At 43.5% G+C, this 26,280-nt stretch overlaps 1 protein-coding gene across 5 annotated transcripts in view; it reads right to left on the minus strand.

Moving 5' to 3' along the window:
• Nucleotides 1-26,280, minus strand: part of VIT (vitrin) — a 176,008-nt gene that overhangs the window by 56,854 nt on the left and 92,874 nt on the right. For 2 of the 5 annotated variants that reach the window (XM_044292245.1, XM_044292241.1), the window contains exons 6-11: nt 17,363-17,425; nt 15,165-15,398; nt 5,485-5,535; nt 1,782-1,823; nt 1,647-1,703; nt 1,390-1,443 (exon numbers count right to left, since the gene is read on the minus strand). In XM_044292245.1, the coding sequence (XP_044148180.1) occupies nt 1,390-1,443; nt 1,647-1,703; nt 1,782-1,823; nt 5,485-5,535; nt 15,165-15,398; nt 17,363-17,425 (501 nt within the window). The remainder of the gene's footprint in view (nt 1-1,389; nt 1,444-1,646; nt 1,704-1,781; nt 1,824-5,484; nt 5,536-15,164; nt 15,399-17,362; nt 17,426-26,280) is intronic. The other 3 variants (XM_044292242.1, XM_044292244.1, XM_044292243.1) reach the window with 3 other exon arrangements.

Raw genomic sequence — 26,280 nt, forward strand, 5'->3', positions numbered from 1 at the left:
GTACTGCCTATTTTTACCTGTGCTTAAAATAGGGTTGCTAGGCATGGTCCTATCTGTTGAAGAACGGAGGACACAGAAACAGGCTGCGTGCAAGGTCACATTACTGACAGCCAGGGACTGTAAGTAAATGATTAATGCCAGGTCCTCCCCAGCAGCTGATAACAGTGCCTGGGCTGTGTGCACTTCTTCCTGACCCTGCGCTTGGCAGACGCTCTCTCACTCAGCAGAGCTGGAGAATGCAGAGTTGAACCAGCGCAGACCAGGGAAGGGAGATCTGCCATCTGCTCAGTGTATAAATGAAAGCAACATGTGGTAAGAGGACCCCTTTGTGCTGCAGGAGATTAAACCTTTAGGGGGAGGGCTGTGGTTACTGACACTTTTGGGGGGATATTGTTACTGGCTAGTGAGGGCAGGCGGGATTAGCCTCAGGGTGAGGGCAGTGGCGGCCATCTTAACTAAATAGTGAAATTGCAGTTTTATGCAGACTGGTTGCTAAGGGCTGAATCTTATTAAATATGGGGTAAGTCAGTCTAATAGTAACTGATTCTGGAATATCATGTTATTAGTAACTACATATATGAAAATTGAAATTAGGGTCTAAGTGTGACAGTTATCCTTTAACAAGGTTCCAAGTAGAGCTTCAACATACAACAAGAAGAAGTGGGAGTGAGACAAAACATTTTTTGAGCATTCAATTTAATGAAAACGAATAAACTGAAACAGGCTGTTTTTCAGCTGATCAAACATTTAGGACCACATGCCTTTAGAAAGGCCAAATCTGTGCAAAGATGTGGATTCATTGTCATTTTCTGTCAGGTAGTCACACGTTGTGATGGCAAAGGCAAAAAAACTCTCCCTTTTTAAACGTGGTCGGGTTTTTGAACTGCATAAGCAGGGTCTCTCACAGCGCGCCATGTGAGAAAATGTTAAAGAGCATCTGTCAGTATGATCAACCCTTTAAAAACAAACATACTGCCTGTTAATCATTCAAAGTTAAATTTTCCCTCTGTATATGAAATCAGAGGATGCACTAAATATATGATGAGGAAGACGTCTAGCCATAAATTAAGCTCATCCTTTGGCAGTCCATGCGCCTTGATTAAAATCTACACTAGCTCATAGCTGGACTAGATTTCAGTAATCATTTACACTAGAAAACTGGCTGAAATGATGATAAATGTGTCAGGGCCGGTTTGGCCCCAACCACACCCCCCCTCCACCCCTTTTCTGAAAGTAGCGAGGGCAGCGTAGAAACATCACTTGTGTGAGATCTAGGCTCAATGGCATTTAATTATGGCATTTAACATTTACATACACTATATGATATTTCTTTCCTTCTCATTTACCATTGTTCAAAAAAAATACTGTATCAAGTTACATTTAACTTACTTGGATTTGCTTGGCCTGCCTTTTCAGCTAAAATCTGTTGAATTCTACTGGCACCTGTTAAAAGTATATACACATATCAATTCATAAATGCATTTCTAGTTATGTATTCATTAGAAAGTATGAAAGCAACAATAGCGCTACCTATTGAGAAAGAACATTGAAGAAGTAAAGGACAAATAAAAGGTGCATAGTTTGGGGAAAAGTTATTGAAGAAGATGTTCAGTTGTAGTGAATAGGATTTTAAGACATATCCCTACCTGGATTACTCCTTTGGATTTGTCGGCTACTTGAATACGTTGTTGGAGACCTGACAACTTTAAAACAAGACTTGATTAGTACAAAAATACTACATTTTTGTAACTATGAAATGCAGTAAATGTAGTAAAAAATACCTTGATTTGGCACTCTACCTGGTACAGCTGGCACTGCTTGCCCTGAAATGAAGATCATATAAACAATTTAAAGGAGTTTTCCAGGATTTGATTGGAACTGAACTGCAGGACAAGGCACTGTCCACCCTACATATGAGGCTTGAAGAACTTTCTTGTAAATACAGTTAACAGTGATAAGTGTTAAAATACAATTCGGAACCAATTTAAGTGAATCAGTCGGTGATTTAATTTTGGCACAAATAAATTTGACCCAAATCAAAAGTGCTCCAATTGCCAAGAAAATTTGAGGATGAAATTCTGGGGACTCCTTGGACTGGATGCAACTCATTTAAAGCTCTTGAACGCCAAGTCAGATTTAATCTTAAAATGACAGCGACATATATGGCTATTGGTAATCACATGGTTGCTGGTGGTAACTAACACTCTCTCTTTAACCCACCCCTTCCAGACAAAGCGAGGTTTACCTTTCTGACCAACCCAAATTTTGCAAATATGATGCATGTCACTTTATGCGGTAATAACTTTGGAATGCTTTTACTTATTCAAGGGATTCTGAGACTGGTTTTATGTGACACATCATACTTCAAGTTAGTGGAAAATTTTAAGAAAAAGATAAGAATTGCACATCAACATGCCATGCATTGATCTGTTGCTAATCTCAGCATAATTTGTAAACCTCTCTATTGAGGTACTTAGTATAAGTTTTAATCAAAAAATGCATATGCCCACTCACCACATCAAGGTGACCTCTACTGAATCAGTCCTTACACTATGGCGCAGTGCCACTTGGTGACCACTGCCTCCAAGGGCAAATTTTGGTCGGCCTAAGGCACATGCACATGACTGTGATTGGCCTGGAAAACACAGTCTGTCTGTCTGACGGATCTCCGGAGCCAACCATGGATCCCCTTAACTCTACTAACTGTATCTTAGTGTTTTATGATACAGTCAGCTCATATCTGATTATGGATATCTTGTACTGAAACTTCAGTACAAGAGATCTGCAATCAGATATGGGTAACAAGAAATACAGCAACCCACAATTTGTTACATATTTTTTCCTGAATAAGGAAACGGCCCATATGTGGTTGCAAACTGCTCTATAGGCACACTGCAGCGCTGTTGAAATTAAATATCATTTTTTTAAAATAAAATGTTGCTTTAGCCCCACAGTTTTCAGTTTCACAAGGGGTAACAGGAGAAAATGCATGCCACAATTGTTTACCCATTTTTCCTGTATACAGCAAGACATATATGTGGTTGTAAACTGCTGTATGGTTACCCTGAACGGCTTACAAGGGAAGGAGTTCCATTCGGCTTTTGGAGTGTTGATTTTTCTGGAATGGTTTTGGGTGCTACATCATCAAAAACCCTCAATAACTGACTACATCCCTCAAGTTTTTTATCAAGGGGTGGAGTGGACAATGTTGAATAAGCCACGGCACTCCAGAGGGATTCCAATCAATTTCTTTATTACACCTTGTGTAGCAACGTTTCAACCTAATGGTCTTTGTCAAGCTCCCATTACACAAATGACACAGTGAACATTAAATACATTCCCCTGGCTCCGCATTGGTTACTGCTGAGCCCTACCCATTAACCCCTTCATTACTTCTTACAGACATTTACATATTACATATTGCCCACTCCATGATCCCTAATAACATACTTTCATCCTTTGCTCCCTTACTTTACCATGGGGTGGAGTGAGCATTTTGACACCACAGATATTTTGCAGAAATCAATGAGCAGGTGACCGTGCAAAATGAAGACTGCAGCTTTTTCACGGATATGGCATTTCAGTCCCAAATATATGCTGTGCCCAGCTTGTGCCATCTGAGACACATCACACCCCTTAAATTGTTAGGTAGGTTTTACTAGGCATGGAAATACTATAAATGTAGATGCAAACTGCTGTTTGTGTATGCTGCAGGGTTCAGAAGGGAAGGACCCCCCCCCTTTGGCATTTGTGGCAAAGATTTTGATGGATTAATTTACAGGCTCCAAGTTGCTTTTAAACAGCCTTTGAGGTACCAGTACAGCTATTTTCTGACAACCATACCATATATTGTTTATTTTTCTCTCGACAGAGTCCTGTGAGTGCTTATTTTTGTGATGGCAGATTAAGTTGCTGTTATTATTGGTACTATTCTGGAGTACATACAGTTTTGATTTTTGGGTTTTGTTATTGCAGCTTACAGCATGTGGGCAAAATTACATATTTCTGCTGGTAAGTCCGATTATAGAGATTCCAATTATATATAGTTTTTTTTAAGTTTTGCTAATTTTACATAATAAAAGCATTTGAAAAAAATCATGTTTTTGTGTCACCATTTTCTGGGAGCCATAATTTGAATTTTTTGGCAATACCTTTGTGTTAGGGCTTGTTTTTTGAGGGATTCTTTGTCATTTTCATGGGTACCATCTTGGGGTACATAAGATTTTTGGGATTGTTTGATATTGTTTTTTGTGAGGCGAAGTAGATCATGCAATATTTTTTGACAGGGTAGATCAGGTAATATTTTTATAGAGCAAGTTGTTATGGATGTGGTGATACCAAACGTCTATTTTTTCAATTTTACACAATAAAAGCATTTTTGAGAAAGAAAATCATGTTTCATGTTGCCATTTTCTGAGGAGCCATATTTTTTATTTGTTTGCAACATTTAACTGACGGGGTAGGTCATGTGATATTTTTATACAGCCAGTCGCCACTGATATAGTGATACCTAATTTGTCTAGTGTTTATTTTCTTTCTATTTTTTTTACGATAATAGTTGGTTAAGGAGAAGCGGGCTTTTTACACTTGGTTTCATTTATTTATTTTTATAAAACACCTAATTGTTTTTATTTTAGTCCCACTAGGGGACTTCAACTTTTGAGGGTCTGGTCTCTGATTCAATGCAGTATAATGCATGCTATATTGTATTGCATTGAAACTGTCAGTTTCACACTTATAGTTTGCCTATGAGACCTCCACAGCCAGATCCTTGTCTCTGATCAGACAATCACAGCTCTTGTTCCCGTCCAATCTTCATGCCATAATAATACGTAATGTTTGCGCCAATGCCTGCAAGTGTGTATACACAGACATATGATCATGTGATTCCCCTTCTTCATCTTTCCTGTCTTCTGATCAGAAAAATGGCTGACACAATATTGAATTGGTGCATGCATGCTAGCTTTATGAATGTGCACCTGTGACTTTTGGATGTGCTAGTCTAAATTTGTCTTGCAGTATGGAGGGTAGCCTCCTCCTTTAGATTGAGCACTCCCCGTCCATCTGCCCACGGCATCTGAGCAAAGTATAAATATAGCTGGTTCCTATACCGCCCTGAACATTGTAGGCTTAGGATCGGCCTAAGAGAGGCAGTTCTGTTAGTGTTAGGAACCCATCTGCAGAAGCTACCTTGACGCCGGTAGATGGGCCCGAGACACGTTTCATAAAAAAATGTGCGCAAAGTGTTTCCTTTTTTTAATGTATAGTAGGTATAGTACCACTGTAATCCAGAATAATCTCTAATCCCTAGTTCTATTGTTTGCATGTGTAATGGTGTGCTGCCATTAATTGTTTTGTTTGCTGTCCCCATTTTGAAAGATTTACCCCAATCGAATCACCCAAAATTTGGATTTGAATTAGAAAAAGTTTGCTCAAATTGAATTACTTTAGAATTATCTCTAATAATTAAACCTACTAACTTACTTGATGAAGCAGCAATAACTGATGAATAGGCTGGGTGGGTATTACTGGCAGCTGGAAATAAAGATAAAATTGTAAAATTCAGGAGTGTGCATTATTTTTGAGACACCTGACAGCAGATTTATGAAGTTGTCTAAGAGAAAAACTCTTTGTTGCACATAGCAACCAATCACAGCATAGCTTTAATTCTGTAACAAAGCTATAAGAAATGACAGATGTGCTGTGATTGGTTGCTATGGGCAAAAATGAGTTGTTCTTACGGTAATTTCATAAATCTTCCCAATATGCTTATTTTTCAACTACAAAATGTTACATTTATAGAAAAATACTGTGCCGTAATACTGTTAGCCAAACAATAATCCTCTATTCTTATCACATTTTTGCATCCAACAGGATACAATAAAGATGTAGGCTTAATTTTTAATCTTCAGAAAATGAAAAAGTACCATTCAACCAGATACAAAACCATGATAGGAACTGAGTCTAAGGACTATGTTCACATCTTCATTAGGAACTCTGTGTTTGTGTTCCATTATTAGAGGAATAAAATAGAATTTAACTGTGGTGGTGGTGACAGACCCCATTGGCTGATGTCCATCATTTTACCAGAAATAGTGCTGTATGCAGCAATATTTTTATTCCACAAATACGATGGAATCTGTGACATAAAAGCGTTGGCCATGATTAGAGATGAGTGAATTTCTCAAAAACTCGATTTGGCCGGTTTGCTGAATTTTTCGAATAATTTGGTCCGATCCGAATTTTTCTGTGGCGAATCGCATAAAAAAAACATGTATTTCCTGGCTGCAGAGAGCCTTTATAGTGGTGTAGAACACTGTGCCTTGCAGTAACACGCATTGAGAGTCTGCTGTGGTAGTGAAATAATACTGTGAGTCAGTATGACATGCAGATGACAGGCATTGCTCTTAAAATCACTGCACACTTCACGTATTTGGGCAGTTATGGGGCCAAAAGTAACCAAATAACTCAAGAATGAATTCAGCCTTACAGGTTGATGTTAGCGTCAATAAGAAGCGTACTCCTTTTACACCATCTCCAGCTGATTACACATAGATGTCTACAGAACCTGTTCTATTAAACGCTTATACAAGTAGGGCCCCCCCAACAGAGTGGAGAGAGTGTCAGCAGTAAGTTTGTGTTGACATCACTGATTATTTTGCCCTTACTCTGATCCGTCAGAACAATAACCCCCCAAAAATGGATCCTGTCTGTGGAGCATCCACCTTCACTTGGTCAGCATTTGGTCAGTAATCCATCAGTATTGCTAATGCCCCCAAAAAACTGGAATGGATCCAAAACAGAGATGACACGTCAATGGAATATTTGCATGTCTTCTGTGTTTTGTACCGACTCCTGCTTTTGGCTACCAAATCATAAGCCAATTCTGATGCAAAATAAGGACCATGTCAAGCAGGCCTTACAGCTGTTACATAGACAGGATCAGTTGTGCGTCTCATTTTTCCTTCCATCTGACAGATCAGAAGAAGGGTCAAATAAATAATGATGTCAGTGAAGCCAAAAGGAAAAATAGTGGCAAAGTCATGAAGTGGGGAGGGTGGGAACAGCATGAGACGTCCACAGAGTGGACCTATGACATAGTGGGGAGGTGGAAGCAGCATGAAGAGATCACACAGTGGCCCAATGACAGAGTCTGGAGGTGGCAGCAGCATCAGGAAGAGGCCACAGAGTGGCACAATGACAGTGTGGAGGTGGCAGCAGCAGCATCAGGAGGAGGCCACAGGGTGGCACAATGACAGTGTGGAGGTGGCGGCAGCATGGGGAGGCCACAGAGTGGCACAATGACAAAATGTGGAGGTGGTTGCAGCATCAGGAGGAGGCCAGAGGTTGGTACAATGACAGTGTGGAGGTGGCAACAGTATCAGGAGGCCACAGAGTTGCATACTGACAGAGTATGGAGGTGGAGGCAGCAACATCAGGAGGAGGCCACAAGGTGGCACAATGACGGTGTGGAGGTGGCAGCAGCAGCATGAGGAGACCACAGAGTGACACAATGACATAGTGTGGAGGTGGCAGCAGCAGCAGCATCAGGAGGAGGACACCGGGTGGCACATTGACAGAGTGTGGAGGTGGCAGCAGCATCATCATCAGGAGACCACAGAGTGGCAAGGTGACCTAGTGTTGAGGTAGCAGCAGCATAAGGAGACCACAGAGTGGCAAAATGATATAGTGTGGAGGTAGAAGCATGTGTGGAGGTGGCAGCAGCATCAGGAGTCCACAGAGTGGCAATGTGACATAGTGTTGAGGTGGCAGCAGCATCAGGAGGCAAAGTGACATAGTGTGGAGGTGGCAGCAGCATCAGGAGACCACAGAGTGGCAAGATGACATACTGTGCAGGTGGCAGCAGTATCAGGAGACCACAGAGTGACCCAGTGACAGAGTGAGGAGGTGGGTGGCAATACCAGTACCAGCTGAAGATGGTGGGTGAAGGAAGGCGCACTTGGCATCAGATATGTGGCACCAGGTGGGTTGCAGCATCAGAATAGTAGCTGAGGCAGGTAGCCAGAAGAAACCGGTCTCTTTTGTCAAAGTGTTGGTGTGGCACCATGGATGATCTAGTCTGATGCATGAGGCATTGGTGGGTGGAAATCCTGGCTGATCCACGCCTGATTCATCTTGACAAAGGTCAGTCTCCTCACATTTTGTGTGTACAGGTGAGTTCTTCTTGGGGTAACTATGGCCCTTTCTGCAGTAAACACCCGCTGCTGTTGGTAAGTAGTTTCTTCACTAGGCGGGTCAAGAAAGCTGCTCATCAGCGACTCTAGACTGAAGTTGCTGCTGATGGAGCTGGAACTGCTCCTATACCCCCCCACCCTGCCACAGCAGCCATGGCAGAGGAACGTGAGCACAGAGGGCCCCACCGGTCAGACCTTCGAGAGGATGGACAATGGCGCAGATAGGAAGCAGCCAACTGACTACATAGGATGTCTCTATAGTAGTTCAGTTTGTCCTCCCTCTCAGCGGGTGGAAAAAAGGCCCCCATTTTGGGACGGTAGCCAGGGTCCAACAAGGTGGAGAGCCAGAAGTCATCCCTCTGTTGAATGGTGACAATTGTTATGTTGTTCATCCCGGTAGTCCTGGCGACTGAAAAATAACGTGGCCTCCTCAAAGGGCCTGAGCAAATGGCAGGTGTCACGCATGAGCTGCCATTGGCTGACAACAAAGTTACACAGGGGAGTACTCCTGTCCGCTTGGATCATCAATAAATCGTTTATGGCCTTTCTATGTTCGTATAATCGGTCAAACATATGAAGGGTGGAATTCCAAAGGGAGGAAATGTTGCATATCAGCCTATGTTGGGTAATGCCGTTCTGCCACTGCAGCTCAAGGAGGGTGTGTTTTGCGGTGTAAGAGTCGCTGAAGTCCATGCAAAGTTTCCTGGCCATTTTTAGTATGTCTTGCAGATGGGTGGAAGACTTCATGAACCGCTTGACAACCAGAATGAACACGTGTGCCATTCAGGGCACATGGCTCAGCCCTCCTTGACGCAGTGCTGACACTATACTCTTCATGTTCTTCTGATTGTCGGTCACCATGGTTTCGATTTTGACTTGTCATGGAGAAAGCCATGATTCGATTTCTTGATGAAGGACACAGAGCAGTTGCTGTGTGACTCAGTTTGCCCAGGCAAACAAGGTGCAGAACAGCTGTCACGGCTGAGGATGGGGGAAACCCTCAGCCGTGCGATGCCAAAAGATGTTAGGGGGTGCTCGGCCAGAACAACAGAATTAGGGAGCAGGTCACCTCCTAACGCATCCCTAATCTGACCCTGACTCCTAGCTGTATGAGCCCACCTTGATGGTAGGAGGGCTCAGGAACCTCGGATCCCTACTGACCCTCCGACAGATCCCTGAGCTATAAGCTGGGTAGACAACCTGTTCCTCCTGGACTCATAGAAACAGGAGTCTAAAGTGGCCAAGCTACATAGAAGGGGGAACCTAAACAACTTATGGCAATGGCAGGTAAATGCAACAAGAATAACACCTACCTGCCACAGACAATAAAGCCTGGAACCCATGTGCAAGTGCTGCTGTCCACACCAAACATAAACAGACACAGCACACACCACACATCACACAGGAACCCAGGACCATAAGCTGCAATAGAGAAGCATACAAAAGACACACCTTCATAACATCGCGTATCACATAAACTTATACATAAACTTAAACTTATGACCACAAGGGTGGCCCCCACTGGCAGATGGTATATAAGTAGGAGGATGACTCCAGCAGACCATGGCTGAAGTACCCCTCTGACTACTGCTCTCAGCAGAGGCTAACTAGCCCATGTAGCCACACCCACACAGACACACCCAGTGTTCACACACACAGAAGGGAGTTAACCCTTCCTACACCAGGCATGGGGGAAGGCTACTGAAAAGGGAGGTGTACAAACAACATCACACAAATAAACCCCGTGCACACCAAACAGGGAAAGTGCAGACAAACATAAGTTTACAGCGGCAACCGCATGCTGTGACAGTGAGCGCCTAGCAAACGCTCAGGCCGCTCCACTGCCAACAACCTTATGTGAGGCAACAAATCCAAAGCCCTCACCTGTGGTTGAAAACCTAGACCAAAACCGCTGGCAACCGCATGCGACCAAAGAGTCACGACCATAACCATGGTCGTGACAACAGCGTGACACAGCCATACCCTGCAGTGGCGGCTGAGGACGCGGTAGAGGATGAGAAGGCAGAGGGGGACATTGTTTCAGGACCAACAGCGCGAGAACATGGAGGCGGAAGCAGCATCACCTGGCCAAGTTGCTGGTGTGGCTGTGCAGGAACCACATTCACCCAGTGAGCCGTAAAAGACATGTATTGTCCCTGACTGTAGTTACAGCTTCACACGTCGGCGCTGCCGTGCACTTTGGAAGACACCAACAGGCTCAAGGACTGGCCCACCTTCTGTTCTACATATGTGTGCAGGGATTGTACTGCCTTTTTGGCAAACAAATGACGGCTTGGGACTCTCAACCTCTGCTCGCCACAAACCATCAGTTCTCTGAAAGGTTCAGAGTCCACTGATTGGAAAGGGAAGGACTGCAGCACAGCAACTTGGCCAGGAGCACATTTAGCTTATGCGCCGTTGGATGAGTGCACGTATACTGTTTTCTCTTGGCAATCGCTTCGGTGAATGATTGCTGACGGAATGACTTAGGAGGAGTAGGAGGAGGAGCAGGAGCATCCGGACCAGCAGATGATGGGAAGGACAGACAGCTCCCTTCGGCTGAGGTAGTGGAGCCTTGACTGCCAGAAATCGGATGCGTGCCACTGGGTGATGTAGCCATTGCTGCGTCAGGCTGGACCACCACATCGGAGCCACGGTTCTCCCAGACCACTTTATGGTGAGGCTGCATATGTTGATACAGGGTGGTGGTGCCAACATTGGCACCCTGGTCACGCTTCACATTCTGCCCACAGATTTTACAATGGCCATGTTCGCCTCCTCTGGTTGCTTAACAAAAAACTGCCACACTGCCGAGTAGGTGATTTTACCCACAACACTCCACACTGACTGACTGCTATCGCCGCTGCTTAGGTGAACCCCTACACCACTACTTTCTGGGCAGGTAGGCTCCTGGGAAGCGGGTGGTCTACCCCGGGAACATTTGGCTCCCAACATCCCACTGCTGCCACCCTGCTGACTCCCGGCCACGCTAGCAACATACTGGCTTCGCCACTGCCTTAAGGGAAAGCTGCCACTCTCTTCTCCCGATGATGAAGCCCCTTATTCACCCAGCTCCCAAGTGCGATCAGCTACATCATCATCATAGAGTCCTGTCTGCACATCACTGATGTCCTGCTCAACGGTCTCTAGGTCAGGAGTCTGACCGCTCGGAACACCAGCTCCCACGCCATTCTCCTCATTACTACTTACTTGCCCGCCTACCGGAGGAAGCGGCGAATGTCTCCTCCACATGTTGGCTGGCCAGTAGCTGCTGACTGTCCTCTGGTAGCTCGCCCTTGCTGTATAGTGGAGCTGAGCCCACAGCATATAATACTTCTCTGGCTGAGGGAACAGAAAAGGACAGAGGCAGGTTGAGGACAGGTGAGGGCACAGGGCCTGCTCCCGGGCCATGCCAACTAAGGGTTGTGTCTGATGAACCCACCAACACATGGCTTTTGGGACGAAGTGGATTACCAAGTCAACCATTCAAGAACTGCTGGGTTGATGGTCAAGAAATGACCACTAGATGACACCGGGAGCTCAGGCCTCTCGCTGAGATTCCTACTGCCACGCCCCCTTACTCTGCTACGACTTGTTCCTGCACCAGAAACTTCTCAGTCTGACATACTGTTAGATCAAATAAATGAAAAGAAAATTAAAACACCCCAAAAAGTCTCTAATTTTCTCACTTCACCACACAACAGCTAATAAGCCCTTTTTCCCCCAATAATACACACAAAAAAGGGCTTTAAAACATATAACTGCACCCCTAAATGGCAAATATATATTTTTTTGCCACTAATACATGCCAAAAAGGGATTTAGAACAAATAACTGCACCTGCTGAACGGCAAATATATATTTTTTTGCCACTAATACATGCCAAAAATGGCTATAGAATATATAACTTCACCGCTGAACGGCAAATATATATTTTTTGCCACTAATACATGCCAAAAAGGGCTGTAATTTTCTCACTTTACCACACAACGGCAAATACTTTTATTTGTGCCTCTAATACATGCCAAAAAGAGCTTTAAACATATAACTGCACCACTGAACGGCAAATAACATATTTTTTTGCTACTAATACACTACAAAAAGGGCTTTAGAACATATTACTGCACCGCTGAACGACAAATAGGCCCTTTCTTTTTTCCACTTTTCCACCCCACAAAAGGCTTTAGAACATATAACTGCACCTCTGAACGGCAAATAATGTATATTTTTTGGCCACTAATACACGCTAAAAAGGGCTTTAGAACATATAACTGCACCGCTGAACGGCAAATATATATTTATTTGCCACTAATACATGCCAAAAAGGGCTGTAATTTTCTCACTTCACCACACAACGACAGATACTTTTTTTTTGTGCCAATAATACATGCAAAAAAGGGCTTTAGAACAAATAACTGCACCGCTGAATGGCAAATAATATATATATTTTTTTGCCACCGCCCACTAATACACGCTAAAAAGGGCTTTAGAGCATATAACTGCACCGCTGAATGGCAAATGTTTTTTTGCTACTAATACACACCAAAAAGGACTTTAGAACATATAACTACACCGCTAAACGGCAAATAATATATATTTTTTGGCCGCTAATACATGCCAAAAAGGGCTTTAGAGCATATAACTGCACCGCTGAATGGCAAATGTTTTTTTGCTACTAATACACGCCACAAAAGGCTTTAGAACATATAACTGCACCGCTGAACAGCAAATAATATATATTTTTTGCCACTAATACACACTAAAAAGGGCTTTAGAACATATAACTGCACCGCTGAACGGCAAATATATATTTTTTTGCCACTAATACATGCCAAAAAGGGCTGTAATTTTTTCACTTCACCACACAACGGCAGACACTTTCTTTGTGCCAATAATACATGCAAAAAAGGGCTTTAGAACAAATAACTGCACCACTGAATGGGAAATAAAATATATATTTTTTGCCACCGCCCACTAATACACGCCAAAAAGGGCTTTAGAACATATAACTGCATCGCTGAATGGCAAATAGGCCCTTTTTTCCACTTATATACGCCACAAAGTCTTTAGAACATATAACTACACTACTGAACGGCAAATAATATATATTTTTTTGCCACTAATACACGCCAAAAAGGGCTTTAGAAAATATAACTGCACTGCTAAATGGCAAATATATATTTTTTGCCACTAACACACGCCATAAAGGGCTTTAGAACATATAACTGCACCGCTGAACGGCAAATGTTTTTTTTGCTACTAATGCACACCAAAAAGGGCTTTAGAACATATAACTGCACCGCTGAATGGCAAATATATATTTTTTTGCCACTAATACACGCCAAAAAGGGCTGTAATTTTCTCTCTTTACCACACAACGGCTAATAAGCCCTTTTTTCCCCACTAATACAGGCCAAAAAATGCTTTAGAACATATAACTGCACGGCACAAGGGCAAATAAGACATATAAATATTTCCTTGTAATAAACCCTGTTAATATCTGTATCAAACAGCACTTGCACCCCAATAACAAGAACGGTTTGCTGGAATTACAGAGCTGTATAATGGCAATTTGGATCCGCAGTCAGTGCATCAAGGTGTAATAGGATTGTTCCTATTACCCAGGCTGTAAACTCCCCTACTAAACTCTGTTCTGCTTCAATACTGTGGAATGATTCCTCCCTATCCTTTCCCTGAACTTCAATTCAGCAAAATAAAAGTTTTAAAGTCTTTTCTACCACTGTCCCTAGCGCCTGCTGACATCTCTCCCTGCACTAAGTACACTGGAAAATGGCTGAATCCAATATGGCTGAGGCTATTTATAGGGCTGTGACATCACAGGGCTGGCTGGCTGCTGATTGGCTGCATGCATGGCATTGTGGGTGATCCCTTGTTCAGGGACATGGGCAGCAGCCATTTTAGGAGAAAACTTTGATTCGTTACTATAAAGCGTGAGGAAATTCAGATTCGGTGAGAATTGAATTTTTCCTGAAATTCGGATCGAATTCCACTTTGTCAACTTTGATTTGCTCATCTCCAGCCATGATGTACTACTTGAATGTCATGCTTTTAATGTGATCTAATAAAGGAGACGATTTTATGGATGTGCTACTGGATTTCCTCTGTTTGGTATGCTGTATCTATAGCCGAAGAGGCCTCCTGTGCACTGTCCTATACATGTAGTCAGATACATTGAACCTACAGACTCTGTGAGCTGGACTGCCTTCCTTTCATTATATACTTGTTATAAAGCATCCAATGCACATGTGAACAGAGCCTAACAGATCTATCAACTACAGGTTATTTTTTTCCAGATTTTTTGACACTGCAAAAATGAAAAGTGGACTGTAAAATAAGGACATATTGCAAAGCTAGGATTTACATATAAGTGTATATACATAGCTGAAATTAAAGGGGTTGAAGACGAGATGAGATGCCGTCCCGACCATCTTCTGGCTGGGAAACAGCAGAGCGCTCCTGGGCTCTGTTGTTCTAGTAGGTCCCAATGCAGTGCTTGAGAGCTACGGAAACAGTGTAGCAGGATGGAAACAGTGTAGAGCTACTGAAGAGTGCTCTGTTGTTGCCAGGCGGGGAGCTGGTTGGGACTGTGTCTCATCTTGCCTTAGTAATGGTGAGATGAGACAAACCCTTTGGGCAAAGAAGGAGTTGCATGGCAAATATTGGTTCAATTTTTTTTCTCTATACATAGTTGGAATCTTTTTTAGAACTTAGCACCTTGTATCAGAAAATTTACAAAATCATTAGTCTTCCATTGAAGAATTAGATAAAAAATTGACACATTTTGAAAACCCTTGTAGAATACTTTGTATAGCTAAGGTCATCTTCTATAACATAGTGTAGTTTTAAAATTGTAGCTATTTAGAATAAACTGTTGAAAATACAACCTTTCTTTAATTATGCATTATTATTATTATATGTAAAATGTATGACTTTACTCCAGCTTACTGACCCGTATCTCTTGCTCGTACGAGGGGTAGCCTTGTCCTTGCTGTTGCTGTTGTTGTTGTAGTCGTTGTTGTTGTGGTGGTTGTTGTAGTGGTGGTGGTTGTTGGCTTTGGTGTGGTGGGCTGTGGAGTTGTAGGTTCTGGAGTTGTAGTAGTAGTAGTCGTAGTAGTGGTAGGGATGGTAGTTAAAGCAGTTGTTGTTGCTACAGTTGGGGGTGGTTTTTCTCTCTGTATGGTTTCTTCAAGAGAAATTTATATTTTTAATTATACTTCAGGATTTTCACCCAAAATAGAGCAATAGTCATATATGAGTAAATCATAAGTCAGAGCAGTAGCTAAAGTTTGGTAATATGCTTTACCTACAGATATGTTTCTGTTCAGTTGTGATGACCGTTTTTGCAAAACAAATATAACAGAAAGTGCAGCCATATTGTTTGTCACTTTTGAACAAGCTTCTCGGAAACTAAGGGGCACATTTATTAAGAACGCCATTTTAAACGGCAGTCTTAATAAACCCCTAAGCGCGCCAGCCTCTTCATAACTTCGGTGGATCCTTCGCCACTACTAAATGTAAGACAACTTCCTAGGTGTCTTACATTTAAACCTTTTTCTATGCCTGAAACAGGCGTAGAAAATGATGAATTAAGTCTCATGCAGATGTCCGTGGAACACTGTCCATGAGATACCAGACTGGCATTACAGGAGCACACGGCGTCATTGGTTGCTATGATGCTGTGCGCTTCGTGCTGCCGCTGCTGTACAGTATTACACTCATATAGAGCATACGAGTGTATTACTATACTGCGGCGGTGGCACAAAGCGCACAGCGTCATAGCAACCAATGACGCCGTGTGCTCCTGTAATGCCAGTCTGGTATCTCACGGACCGTGTTCCACGGACGTCTGCATGAGGCTTTAAATGGGCCTGCCAGCCTGTCCCCTTCCCCACCCACGCCCACTTTTTTTTTACCTGGCGTGAGTGGGGATAAGTTGCAGATTGCACCGCAATCTGCACCCGAAATACGCCTAATATAGGTGTATTTCAGCTTAATAAATGACCCTCTAAGTTATCAAACCAGCAGTATGATCAAGAGGTGGTGAGAAGCTGATTCCAATGTGATAATCAGTGCGGCTACACTTCTTCTTGGCAGTTAGCAGTTTTGCAAATATAATTACAATAACAGAAAGCACCAATAACTATCAATAAATTAATCATAAATACCAACTTTTTGCCACTTCTCTATCTTCTGGTTCACTAGTATATGATAATTTTGTCATGGGTTCTCACAGATAAAATAGGGTTAACAATTGCAAGAACAGTATAAGGGCCCCTTAATCTTAAATCGTTGCGCATAGAGCTTCCTTCCATATGTCTCTGTAACAATCCACTAGTAATGGTCAGCTATGAGATTCATTAGCTTAAGGTCCTGTTACTCGGGCTGATGCTGGGCCAATAGTGAGCCCCATGCAACAATATAAAAGTGGGTCAGTGCTCATTTACAGGACTTTTCAACAGCTTGAAGCAAAGTGAATGGGGGATGAATGATCATTATCGGATCGTTCATGCCCGGTTCCCATGCTTACACAGGGAAATGTGCTGCTAGCAAACATGGAGTTCTAGTCCACATGAGAAATGCGACTACCTGATAAACAAGCATTTGCTCTTTTGTCGGGTGATCGGTGCTGCATTTACACAGGGCAATTGTACGAATTCATACAAATGTTTGTTTCCCAATAACTGGCCCGATACTCAACTCGAGTAAAAAGACCCTAAGCTTTTTAACATGCAATTGTCAGCAGATATGATATGTCCATCTATGTGTTATTTCTATTTATGTGTTAGATAGAAAGCCTATTTAGTATATATATATATATATATATATATATATATACTGTATATACAGTATATATTTTCCCCCAAATTTGGGCTTTTTAACACTTCACTAATTTGGCTTTTCAGGTGACAGTGGAAACAGTTCACTCTACACCAAAGACTTACTAAAAAAGTTATTACTTAGAATTTTTAGCTATTCCTACTTGTCCCCATAGAGGATTCCACAAATAATCGAATAACTTATTTTATATCTTTAACTATTAATGTATTAAATATCACATTTGTACCATAGGTATATTTATACTAATAGTTACGGAAAGTCTTATTATTATATAGCCTTATCTGTGTCAGCGTTCTTGAAGAAACTTACCTACTTTGACTTCAACGTACTCAAGAACTGTGGGATATGTGACACCTTTCTTTCCTTTACCTTCTGGGTAGAGATACCAAATATAATTCTATTAAATAATTGTAGTGCTACAAGTAATAGAGTACTTAATTTATGATTATTAATAGTTTTTGGAGGTTTTGAAGGAAAAGTTAGTTTCATGCTGATGATTTTATGTGTCAGTTACAGAGCCCAGGATTGCCGCAGTATTCCCACTTTTTAATGAAGGTAGTTACCTATGCATACAATTATTTTATGTTAAAGTTTGCATTAATATAAAGGCATTTCAGGCAAAATTATCACAACCAGCAGGCATTACATTTATGGTGAATAAATATGGACAGGCTTCATGGAAAGCTTGTTATGAACAGTGAATGTTAAAAACCAATTCAAGATTCGATTGTATGGAATGGATTTACATTTTTTTAGGGTGAGTTCAGATGTCTCAAAATTTTCAGAACCCCCAAAATAGTGCTTTTTTTATTTTTACAAATCGGTGTCTCTGGTTTGGCTGAGCTCATTTGTATACTTTTCCCATAGAGCATTGCCTAAAAAATAAATCTCCATACACCACTGTGTCCCTGTAGAGAGAAACACTACCCTTCCCCTGAACAAATAAACCATGTAAAGTCCATATAAAGTGGTAAATTGGCATATTTATTCCAATCCCTGTATCGTGAATCTGCCACCCCAATTCTGGACTATTATCTACAGTAATACATGTTTAGTACCACGGTTGTCCTACTGTCAGCACTCAAAGCTGCACAGAAATACATTGTCAGGACTGTTGTGCTGTTCTAACATAATAGAGAGGACTCATGAGCGCATGCACAGCAGTCCTAACAATGTATTTTAACACAGCTCTGGGTGACAGAAGGGGACCAGGGGGCAGGAGGAAAATAAAAAATTGTCATATGGACTCCTTATATTCAGCACTACTCATGTTTAAGATCGGAGTGACAGATTCCCTTTCAAGAGAGTCTGTAACCAGGAAAGTCACTATTAAACCAAGCACAATGTCTTGTAGGGCTAGATCCACTGAATGTAATGATATCTTTCACTTAGTGATATGTGGCTTTATTTGTGCATGTCACCGTTGCTCTATGTCAAGGAGAGCTGGACCAGTGCTGCAGAGAATGGGGCTGTACAAAGGGGTGAATGCAAGAGCGCAAAACAGATCCATACAGAACTATACTGGGTACATTATAAGGCACTAAGTAACGTCACATAACATCATATAACAAGAACAAGAACAGTTTACAAGTACCCTTTTCTGGGGTACTATAGAGGAACATAGGCCCCCTTATCATGATGGAGTAGGCTCTTAAACTTCCTCCATGTTTAACTCTTCTATGCGCGATTGAAACTCTGTATTATAAAAACAGTGCTCTCAAATTACATGATGTTAATAGCTTGGCTGGGTGTCCGATCACTGGGGCCCCAATGACCTATTAACCTGATTTCCTTCTATAGCTTTATGATGATTGGAGCACCGTTGTTCATTTTATTTCTTATTTATCTTAGGATTGACATGTGCTTATCCCTGGCATGCTTAAATGGGTTATCCAGGAATTAATATTGATGACCTATCTTCAGGATAGGTCATCAGTATCAGATAGGCAGGGGACCAACTCCCTGGACCCCAACTGGTTAGCTGTTAGAAGAGCCTGGGCACTCCTTGGGTGCCGTGGCCTCTTTCTAGGCCATGTGACATCACCGTACATTGATTACATGGCCTAGTTGCAGCTCAGCCCCATTCAAGTCAACAGGGCTTAGCAGCAATACCAAGCAAAGCCTCTATATGATGTATAGCACTGTGCTTGGAATGCTGCTAGGACCCCGCAGCACTCACCAGAGCTCAGATCCTCTCTGAAACAGCTGATTGGGGGGGGGGGGGGGTGCCGGGATATGTCTCTTAATAAATTAGGCACATCTCATTCCAACGCACAGTGGATCAAGACTGGCGTGTGGAAACCCCAGCCATGATAAATCTGTTTCTAAGTTCATTGGCTCAAGCAAGAAGCAGTGAGGGTACTGATGAAAAAAAATCTAGAATATTTGCGATTACGAAGATATAGCACTAAATTCTAGATCTTCGTGAATTCTCAAAGTGACGATATTCGCAATACAAATTTGCGATTAGAATATTCGCGATCAACATTACTCTTAAGTAAAGATGGCATTGCGGTTCGCCCGGCGGTCGTTTCGCAATGAACTTTGCTAGTTCGGGATTCGCCGAACAGGCGAACATATGGCGATGTCCGTCGGCGCCTTATTTTTTTGCATTGTGCAGAACTTTGACCCATGACACATCCATCAGGTGGGACAGGACAGCCAATTGAGATGTTTAAGCATATGGACACACCCCCTACCCTATAAATAAACCCGATCTGGCTGACATTTTAAATTCAGTCTTTTGCAAGTGTAGGGAGAGGTTGCTGTGTGGAGCAGGGACAGACTGTTAGGGACACCAAATGCTAGATATTAGGGCCACAAAAGTCCTTTTAAGGACTGGTATAGGTGTGCTATCGATAGGTGTGACTTACTGAGGGGTGTAATATACTTATAATATACTTTCTAACATAGAAAGTATATTATAGTGCATTTGTATTGTGCAGCAGTTATGTGCTGTTCTGCTGTGATACCGCAGCTATACAGAGGGACAAACACTCTTGGAACAACTAATTGCAACTGGTGTGATATACCAGTTTCCTCCCAAAAAAACTGATTGAGGCAGGGGTGTGATATACCAATAATATACTTTCTATATAGTGCATTTGTATTGTGCAGGAGTTGTGTGCGGTTCTGCCGAGATACCGCAGCTGTACAGAGGGACAAACGCTATTGGAACAACTAATTGAAACTGGTGTGATATACCAGTTGCCCCCCCAAAAAAAATGATTGAGGCAGGGGTGAGATATACCTATAATATACTTTCTATATAGTGCATTTGTAATGTGCAGCAGTTGTGTGCGGTTATGCTGCGATACCGCAGCTATACAGAGGGACAAATGCTATTGGAACAACTAATTGCAAATGGTGTGATATACCAGTTGCCTCCCAAAAAACTGATTGAGGCAGGGGTGTGATATACATATAATATAATTTCTATATAGTGCATTTGTATTGTGCAGCAGTTGTGTGCGATTCTGCTGCTATACCGCAGCTATACAGCGGGACAAACACAGCTGGAACAACTATATGCAAATGGTGTGACATACCTGTTGCCCCCCAAAAAACTGATTAAGGGGTTTGATATACCTGCTTCCAGCAAATACTCATTAAGGGGTTCTATATACCTGCTTCCACAAATACTGCTCTCTTATAGGGACTTTGTCAAAGGGTCATTTTGAAAATGACAGGCGGAGGAAGAGGCAGGTCATTCCGCAGGGGTGGTAGGGGTCGGACAGGTGCACCAGGTCGGAGCCTAAGTGGAAAGTTAGAGAAGGTGCGTGCGATTACGTCAAAGGAAGCACCAGAGTTGGTTGAGTGGCTCACTCAGCCTTCCACCTCTGCACCATCTTCATCCTCTGTATCAGCACCCTCCTCACTATCTGCTGTGTGCACCCCCAAAGACACCACCACCACCATAGCCCCTCCACTCGAGTCAGAGGAATATTTTTCCCATTCATTCCCAGACCTTACTGGTGCGCAGCCATTCTTGGCATCGGATCAGGAAGAGGAGGTAGCAACGGCCGCCACCCAGCGGTCTGACGACAGTACCCAGATCAGCCCAAGGAGGGTGGTCCCCGCTGTTGCTGCCTTCTCCGAGATCTCTAATGTCAGTGGTGGTGAAGTTGATGATAATGAAGTGTTGATGATGTCACGTGGGTGCCCACAAGAGAGAAAAGGGAGGGGAGCTCGCAGTGCACAGGAGGCAAAAAGCAGACTGCAAATGTACCTGGAGTGAGCCATCCACCATGCACGGTCACATCTGGTGCTCCCAGGACGCCAGCACATGGCTTCGCAGTGTTTTTTTTTTAACGTGTCATCTGCAGACAATAGTGTTGCCATCTGCAGCCTGTGCTGTCAACGCATAAGTCGCAGTAAGCCCAACATTCACCTAGGAATGACCACCTTAAGAAGGCATCTGGCCTCCCATTACCGAGCCCAGTGGGAGCAACACCATCAGAACCCACACAGCCACTCTCCCAGCGCTCCATGTCCTGCCTCTTCTCCTCTCCTCCTATTTGTCCTCTACTCCACCTTCCACCGTGCCGTCGTCGCGTTCATCTGGCAAAAGGCAGTCTTCCGTGTACCAAATGTTCAAACGTAAAAAGTTGATGACGTCGGATAACCCTCTTGCCCAATGGCTGACCACTGGCTTGTCGGAACTGCTAGAACGCCAACTCCTGCCATATAAACTGGTGGACTCGGAGGCCTTTAAAAAATTTGTGGCCATTTGCACACCGCAATGGAAGGTCCCCAGAAGCGCATCCCAGAGCTATATGGTTATGTTCAGCAGCAAGTGAATGTATCTCTGGCACACAGTGTCGGTGCCAAGATACATCTGACCACAGACACATTGTCTAGTAAAAACGGGCAGGGAAGGTACATACTTTTTCCGCCAACTGGATGAACCTTCTGACAGTTGTCAAGCATGCAACCCGTGACACCCGTGTGGATTTGGTGTTACCGCCACGGATTGCATGCAGGCCCTCCTCTTCTTCTCCTCCTACTACTCCATCCTCCGTCTCCTCCTCGGCGGACTTCTTCTTTTGCACTGCTACCGCCTCTTCCGCTGCACCCCCAAGCTCCCCAGAATCTATTTGACGTGCTAGGTGAGATGTTGCCATGCTGTGCTGCGGCTGTTGTGCCTGGAAGCCAAGAGCCACACCAGTCTTGCACTACTTTCAGCTCTGCAGTCACAGGCCGATCAGTGGCTAAACCCGCTCAATTTGACAGTTGGTAAAGCGGTGATTTGACAACGGTGCCAATCTGCTGAGCGCGCTGAAACAGGGCAAAATGAGACACGTGCCATGCATGACACACGTCATGAACTTAGTCACGCAGCGATTCGTTGCCAAATACCCCCTGGGTCCAGGACGTCTTGCGGCAGGCCAGGAAAATCTCTGGCCATTTTAGAAGATCTTACATGGCCATGGCTCCCCTTGCTGACGTTCAGCGGCTACACCACCTGCCCGTCAGATGTCTGATTTGTGACTGCCCAACGTGCCGGAACTCCACCTTGTAAATGCTGAATAGGCTGCTCCAGCAGAAACGTGCTGTTAATGACTACCTGTATAAACTCTGCGGCAGGACAGGTTCTTGTGAGCTTGTTTTTTTTCACCGCGCCATTGGTTGCTCATGAGCGATGCATGCAGACTTCTGCGTCCATTTGATGAGATCACCAAACTGGTCAGTCCCAGCCAGGGCGCCATCAGTGACATCGTACCTTAGGCCTTCTTTCTTGAGCGTGCATTGCGTCGTGTCATTGATCAAGCTGTCGAGGAGCAGGATGATAAGGAAGTCGCATTGCTGAATGAATTCCCAGGGGGGGCTACTCCATCTGAGCCAAGTCAGCAGGAGTCTGAAGAGGATGGTGCATGGGGGGAGGAGGAGGACGAGCAAGAAGAGCAGTCTGTCACAGGGCACCAAAGGCGCACTCGGTCTCCCATCAGCCGCAGACCTGCTGCTTAGCTTCGGGAGCGAGGATCTGTGTTTGGCCTCGTTCCCAGGGCGGCTTTGCTAGCTGGGAGGCTAGGTCTGGCTAGAACGCTGAGCTGGTCACTCGGTGCTCGACTTGTCTGTCTGTTGGTCATGTGATGCTGGCCACGTCACTTGACCCTCAGACCCCACTATAAATACAGGCAGCCTGCTGGCCACAGGTTGCCTAATAATTCTAGGTTCTTGGCTATTTGTTGGACTACTGAATACTCACCTGATCCTGTTCCCTGACGATCCTTTGCCTGCTCCTCCTGTACTGCGCATCCCTCCTGGTATTGTGACCTCGGCTCCCACCTGACTACTCTTTGCGGACTCCTCTGGTACTTCTCTACTCTCCTGGTATTTGACCCCGGCTTCTCCTGACCATTCTTTACTTAACCCTTTGTACTGTGTAGCTCTCTTGGTTCTGACCCGGTCCGTTCACATTCCGTATTTTGTCTTGTCTGTCTTCCCTGCACATATCCTAAGTAAGGGACTGTCGTCCATTTGTCCCCTGTCATCAGGACTCATGAGGCAAGTAGGCAGGGCCAGGGGTGAGGGTTGAGCGCAGTGGTCACTATCCTTCCCCCTGTGTGTGTGTGTGGACGTGACCGTTACACAGTCTTCAAACTTTTCAGGAATCCCTGGTGTTGTCCGTGGATGGGGGGAGACCGTGGACGACATTCTCCTGGGCGATGAGCAGGAGCCTGGCCGCTCCACTGCTTCCAATTTAGTGCAAATGGGGGCCTTCATGCTCCAGTGTTTGAAGAGGGACCCCCATATAAAAAGCATAAAGGGCAAGGACCAGTACTGGGTGGCAACGTACTTAGGCCCCCGGTACAAACACAAAATGCCGGACATGTTACCAGCATCACAGAGGGCTGTCAGAATGCAGCATTTCCACAGAGCTTTGAGAGATGCTGCATTCTGCTGTTGCATGCGCTGGCAGAGGAATTTCCACTCACAGAGAAACAGTTGTGGGTACCAATCCTACAGCGCATACAAGAAGAGGGCGGTTTGAAGATGTGTTGGTTACTTCGGATATGAAATCATTCTTGCAGCACACCCATCGACAGTCATCCTCTGAATCCAGCCTCAGGGAACGCCTAGACTGACAGATGTCCGACTACATCTGGTTAACGGCCGATGTGGACGCTCTGAGATGCAAGGAACCCCTTGACTACTGGGTGTGCAGGCTTGACCTGTGGTCAGAGCTGGCACAATTTGCCATGGAACTCTTGGCTTGTCCCTCGTCGAGTGTCCTGTCCGAAAGGATGTTCAAAGCAGCAGGGGTATCGTGACCGATAAGCGCACTCGCCGAGCTCACGACAGTGTGGACTACCTCACATTTCTAAAAATGAATGAGGCATGGATCTCGGAGGAATTCAACACCTGTGACGACCACATTTAATTAAATTTTACCTATTACCGTTGGGGTTTTATTCAAGAGGGGGATTTCATTAGCCATGTTTTTAATCCAATTTTATATTTTTAGTTCTTTTAAACATATGTATTTGACATGTATTTGTACTGGCCTGCAGTAAAATTTATATCCAATGACCGTATAATATACCTCCAGCCACATAATCACTTGATGTTTTCTGTCCGGTGAATGCCTAATGTTTGGGGCCTGTACTACCGTGGCCTAAAATAAAAAATTTCTAGGCTCCAGCAGAGCACATTTTTTAGAGTTTCCCTTTAAGATGTATAAAAATGGCCCCTGATTAAAATACATATTTTTTTGTGGGAACTTTTGCCATTGATCCCCCTCTGGTACATCACTGTCCATGTTTTGGGATGATTTGTGCACTTCTAGTAAGTATTTGGTGGCTGCAAATATGACCTGAAGTTTTTTTTTAGGTTCAACTGCCATTAAAGTGAATGGGGCCTGCCGCGAACTTGCGGTTCGGGAACATTTGATCGTGTTCGCGAATCGTTGCGGCCAATGTTCGTCCATCACTACTCTTTAGGTGACGCTATATCAAAGGCTTTGCTGATATCCCAGGTAGGTGATATCCACGGTGCCACCTTCTTCCAACACTTTTGTGACATAGTCAAAAAATCTATAAGATTACTTTGACATAATCTACATGCTGATTTATATCCAACAAATAGCTATTTTACCTGGTCTACTATCTTTATTTTTTTTCCTACTGACGACTGCTTTAACTTAAAGGGAATCTGTCATCAACTCACTGAGGGCAGCATAAAATAGTGACAGAAATGCTGATTTCAGCGGTGTGTCACCCATGAGCTAAAAGTAAGTGGTTGCTGAGAACCAGCATCATAATCATTAGCGCTCAGGCTTTAAAAAGAATCAAATCTACTTGAGAAGAGTCATGGTTATTCATAATCTCCTGCACTTCTACCCATCTGCTAATGATTGGAAGTTCTCTCCTAGACAGAAAAGGAGAAATCTAGGTAAAAAACTGTCAGTCATCAGCAGGTGGGCAGGGAGAGCAGGAAGTTATGAATAACCATGACTCTTCTCAGGTGGCCATGAAACAATGACTGTGATGTTGGTTCTCGGCAACCACTTGCTTTTAACTTATAAATGACAGACTGCTGAAATCAACTCACCTGTCTCTACTTTATACTGCCATTAGTATGGGCAGCATAAAATTGATGACAAGTTCCCTTTAAAGGCTATGTACACTGTTGGGAGCTTTTTTTTTATTATTGCATTGTACTTATTTTGAGCTAAAAATCTTTTTTTCAGTTGGTTCTTATTAAAAATATGGAATTCTTGTGTACAGAGCTGACATGCTCCACTAGCTGTCTGTGGATTTTATGTCTTTTCCGTCATCTGGGGGGCAGTCAGACTCTGCTCTATGACATTATAAACACTCATTAAGGCTCAATCCTTATCTTACTGATAAGAATGTGGCTTAAATAAGTGTTTATGACCTCTTAGTAGTTTAAAGAATAGGGTAATTAGATGACTGACACAAAGTGAAAGTACCAGTCACACAGTTAGAAAAACTGTTAACCCTTTGTGACAGAATGGCTCAATATGTTTAGTAAAGGCCAATTGAAAATATGGTTTTTAGCCAAAAATGAGTAAAATGCAGTCATAAACAAAAATTGCCTCCAAATGTGTACATAGTCTTTAAATATATGTTTTTGCTGGTATTTTGGAACTCTGTATTAGAAAAGTGGAGCTGTAACCACTGTAAAGGTATTTTAAGAAATAAATCTTTAAGGCTTCCTTCACATCAACGTTCAGCCTTTCCGTTCTCCTGCTCCCTTTAGGA

The sequence above is a fragment of the Bufo gargarizans genome, chromosome 4 (genome assembly GCF_014858855.1).
Source record: "Bufo gargarizans isolate SCDJY-AF-19 chromosome 4, ASM1485885v1, whole genome shotgun sequence".
Classification (NCBI taxonomy): Eukaryota; Metazoa; Chordata; class Amphibia; order Anura; family Bufonidae; genus Bufo; species Bufo gargarizans.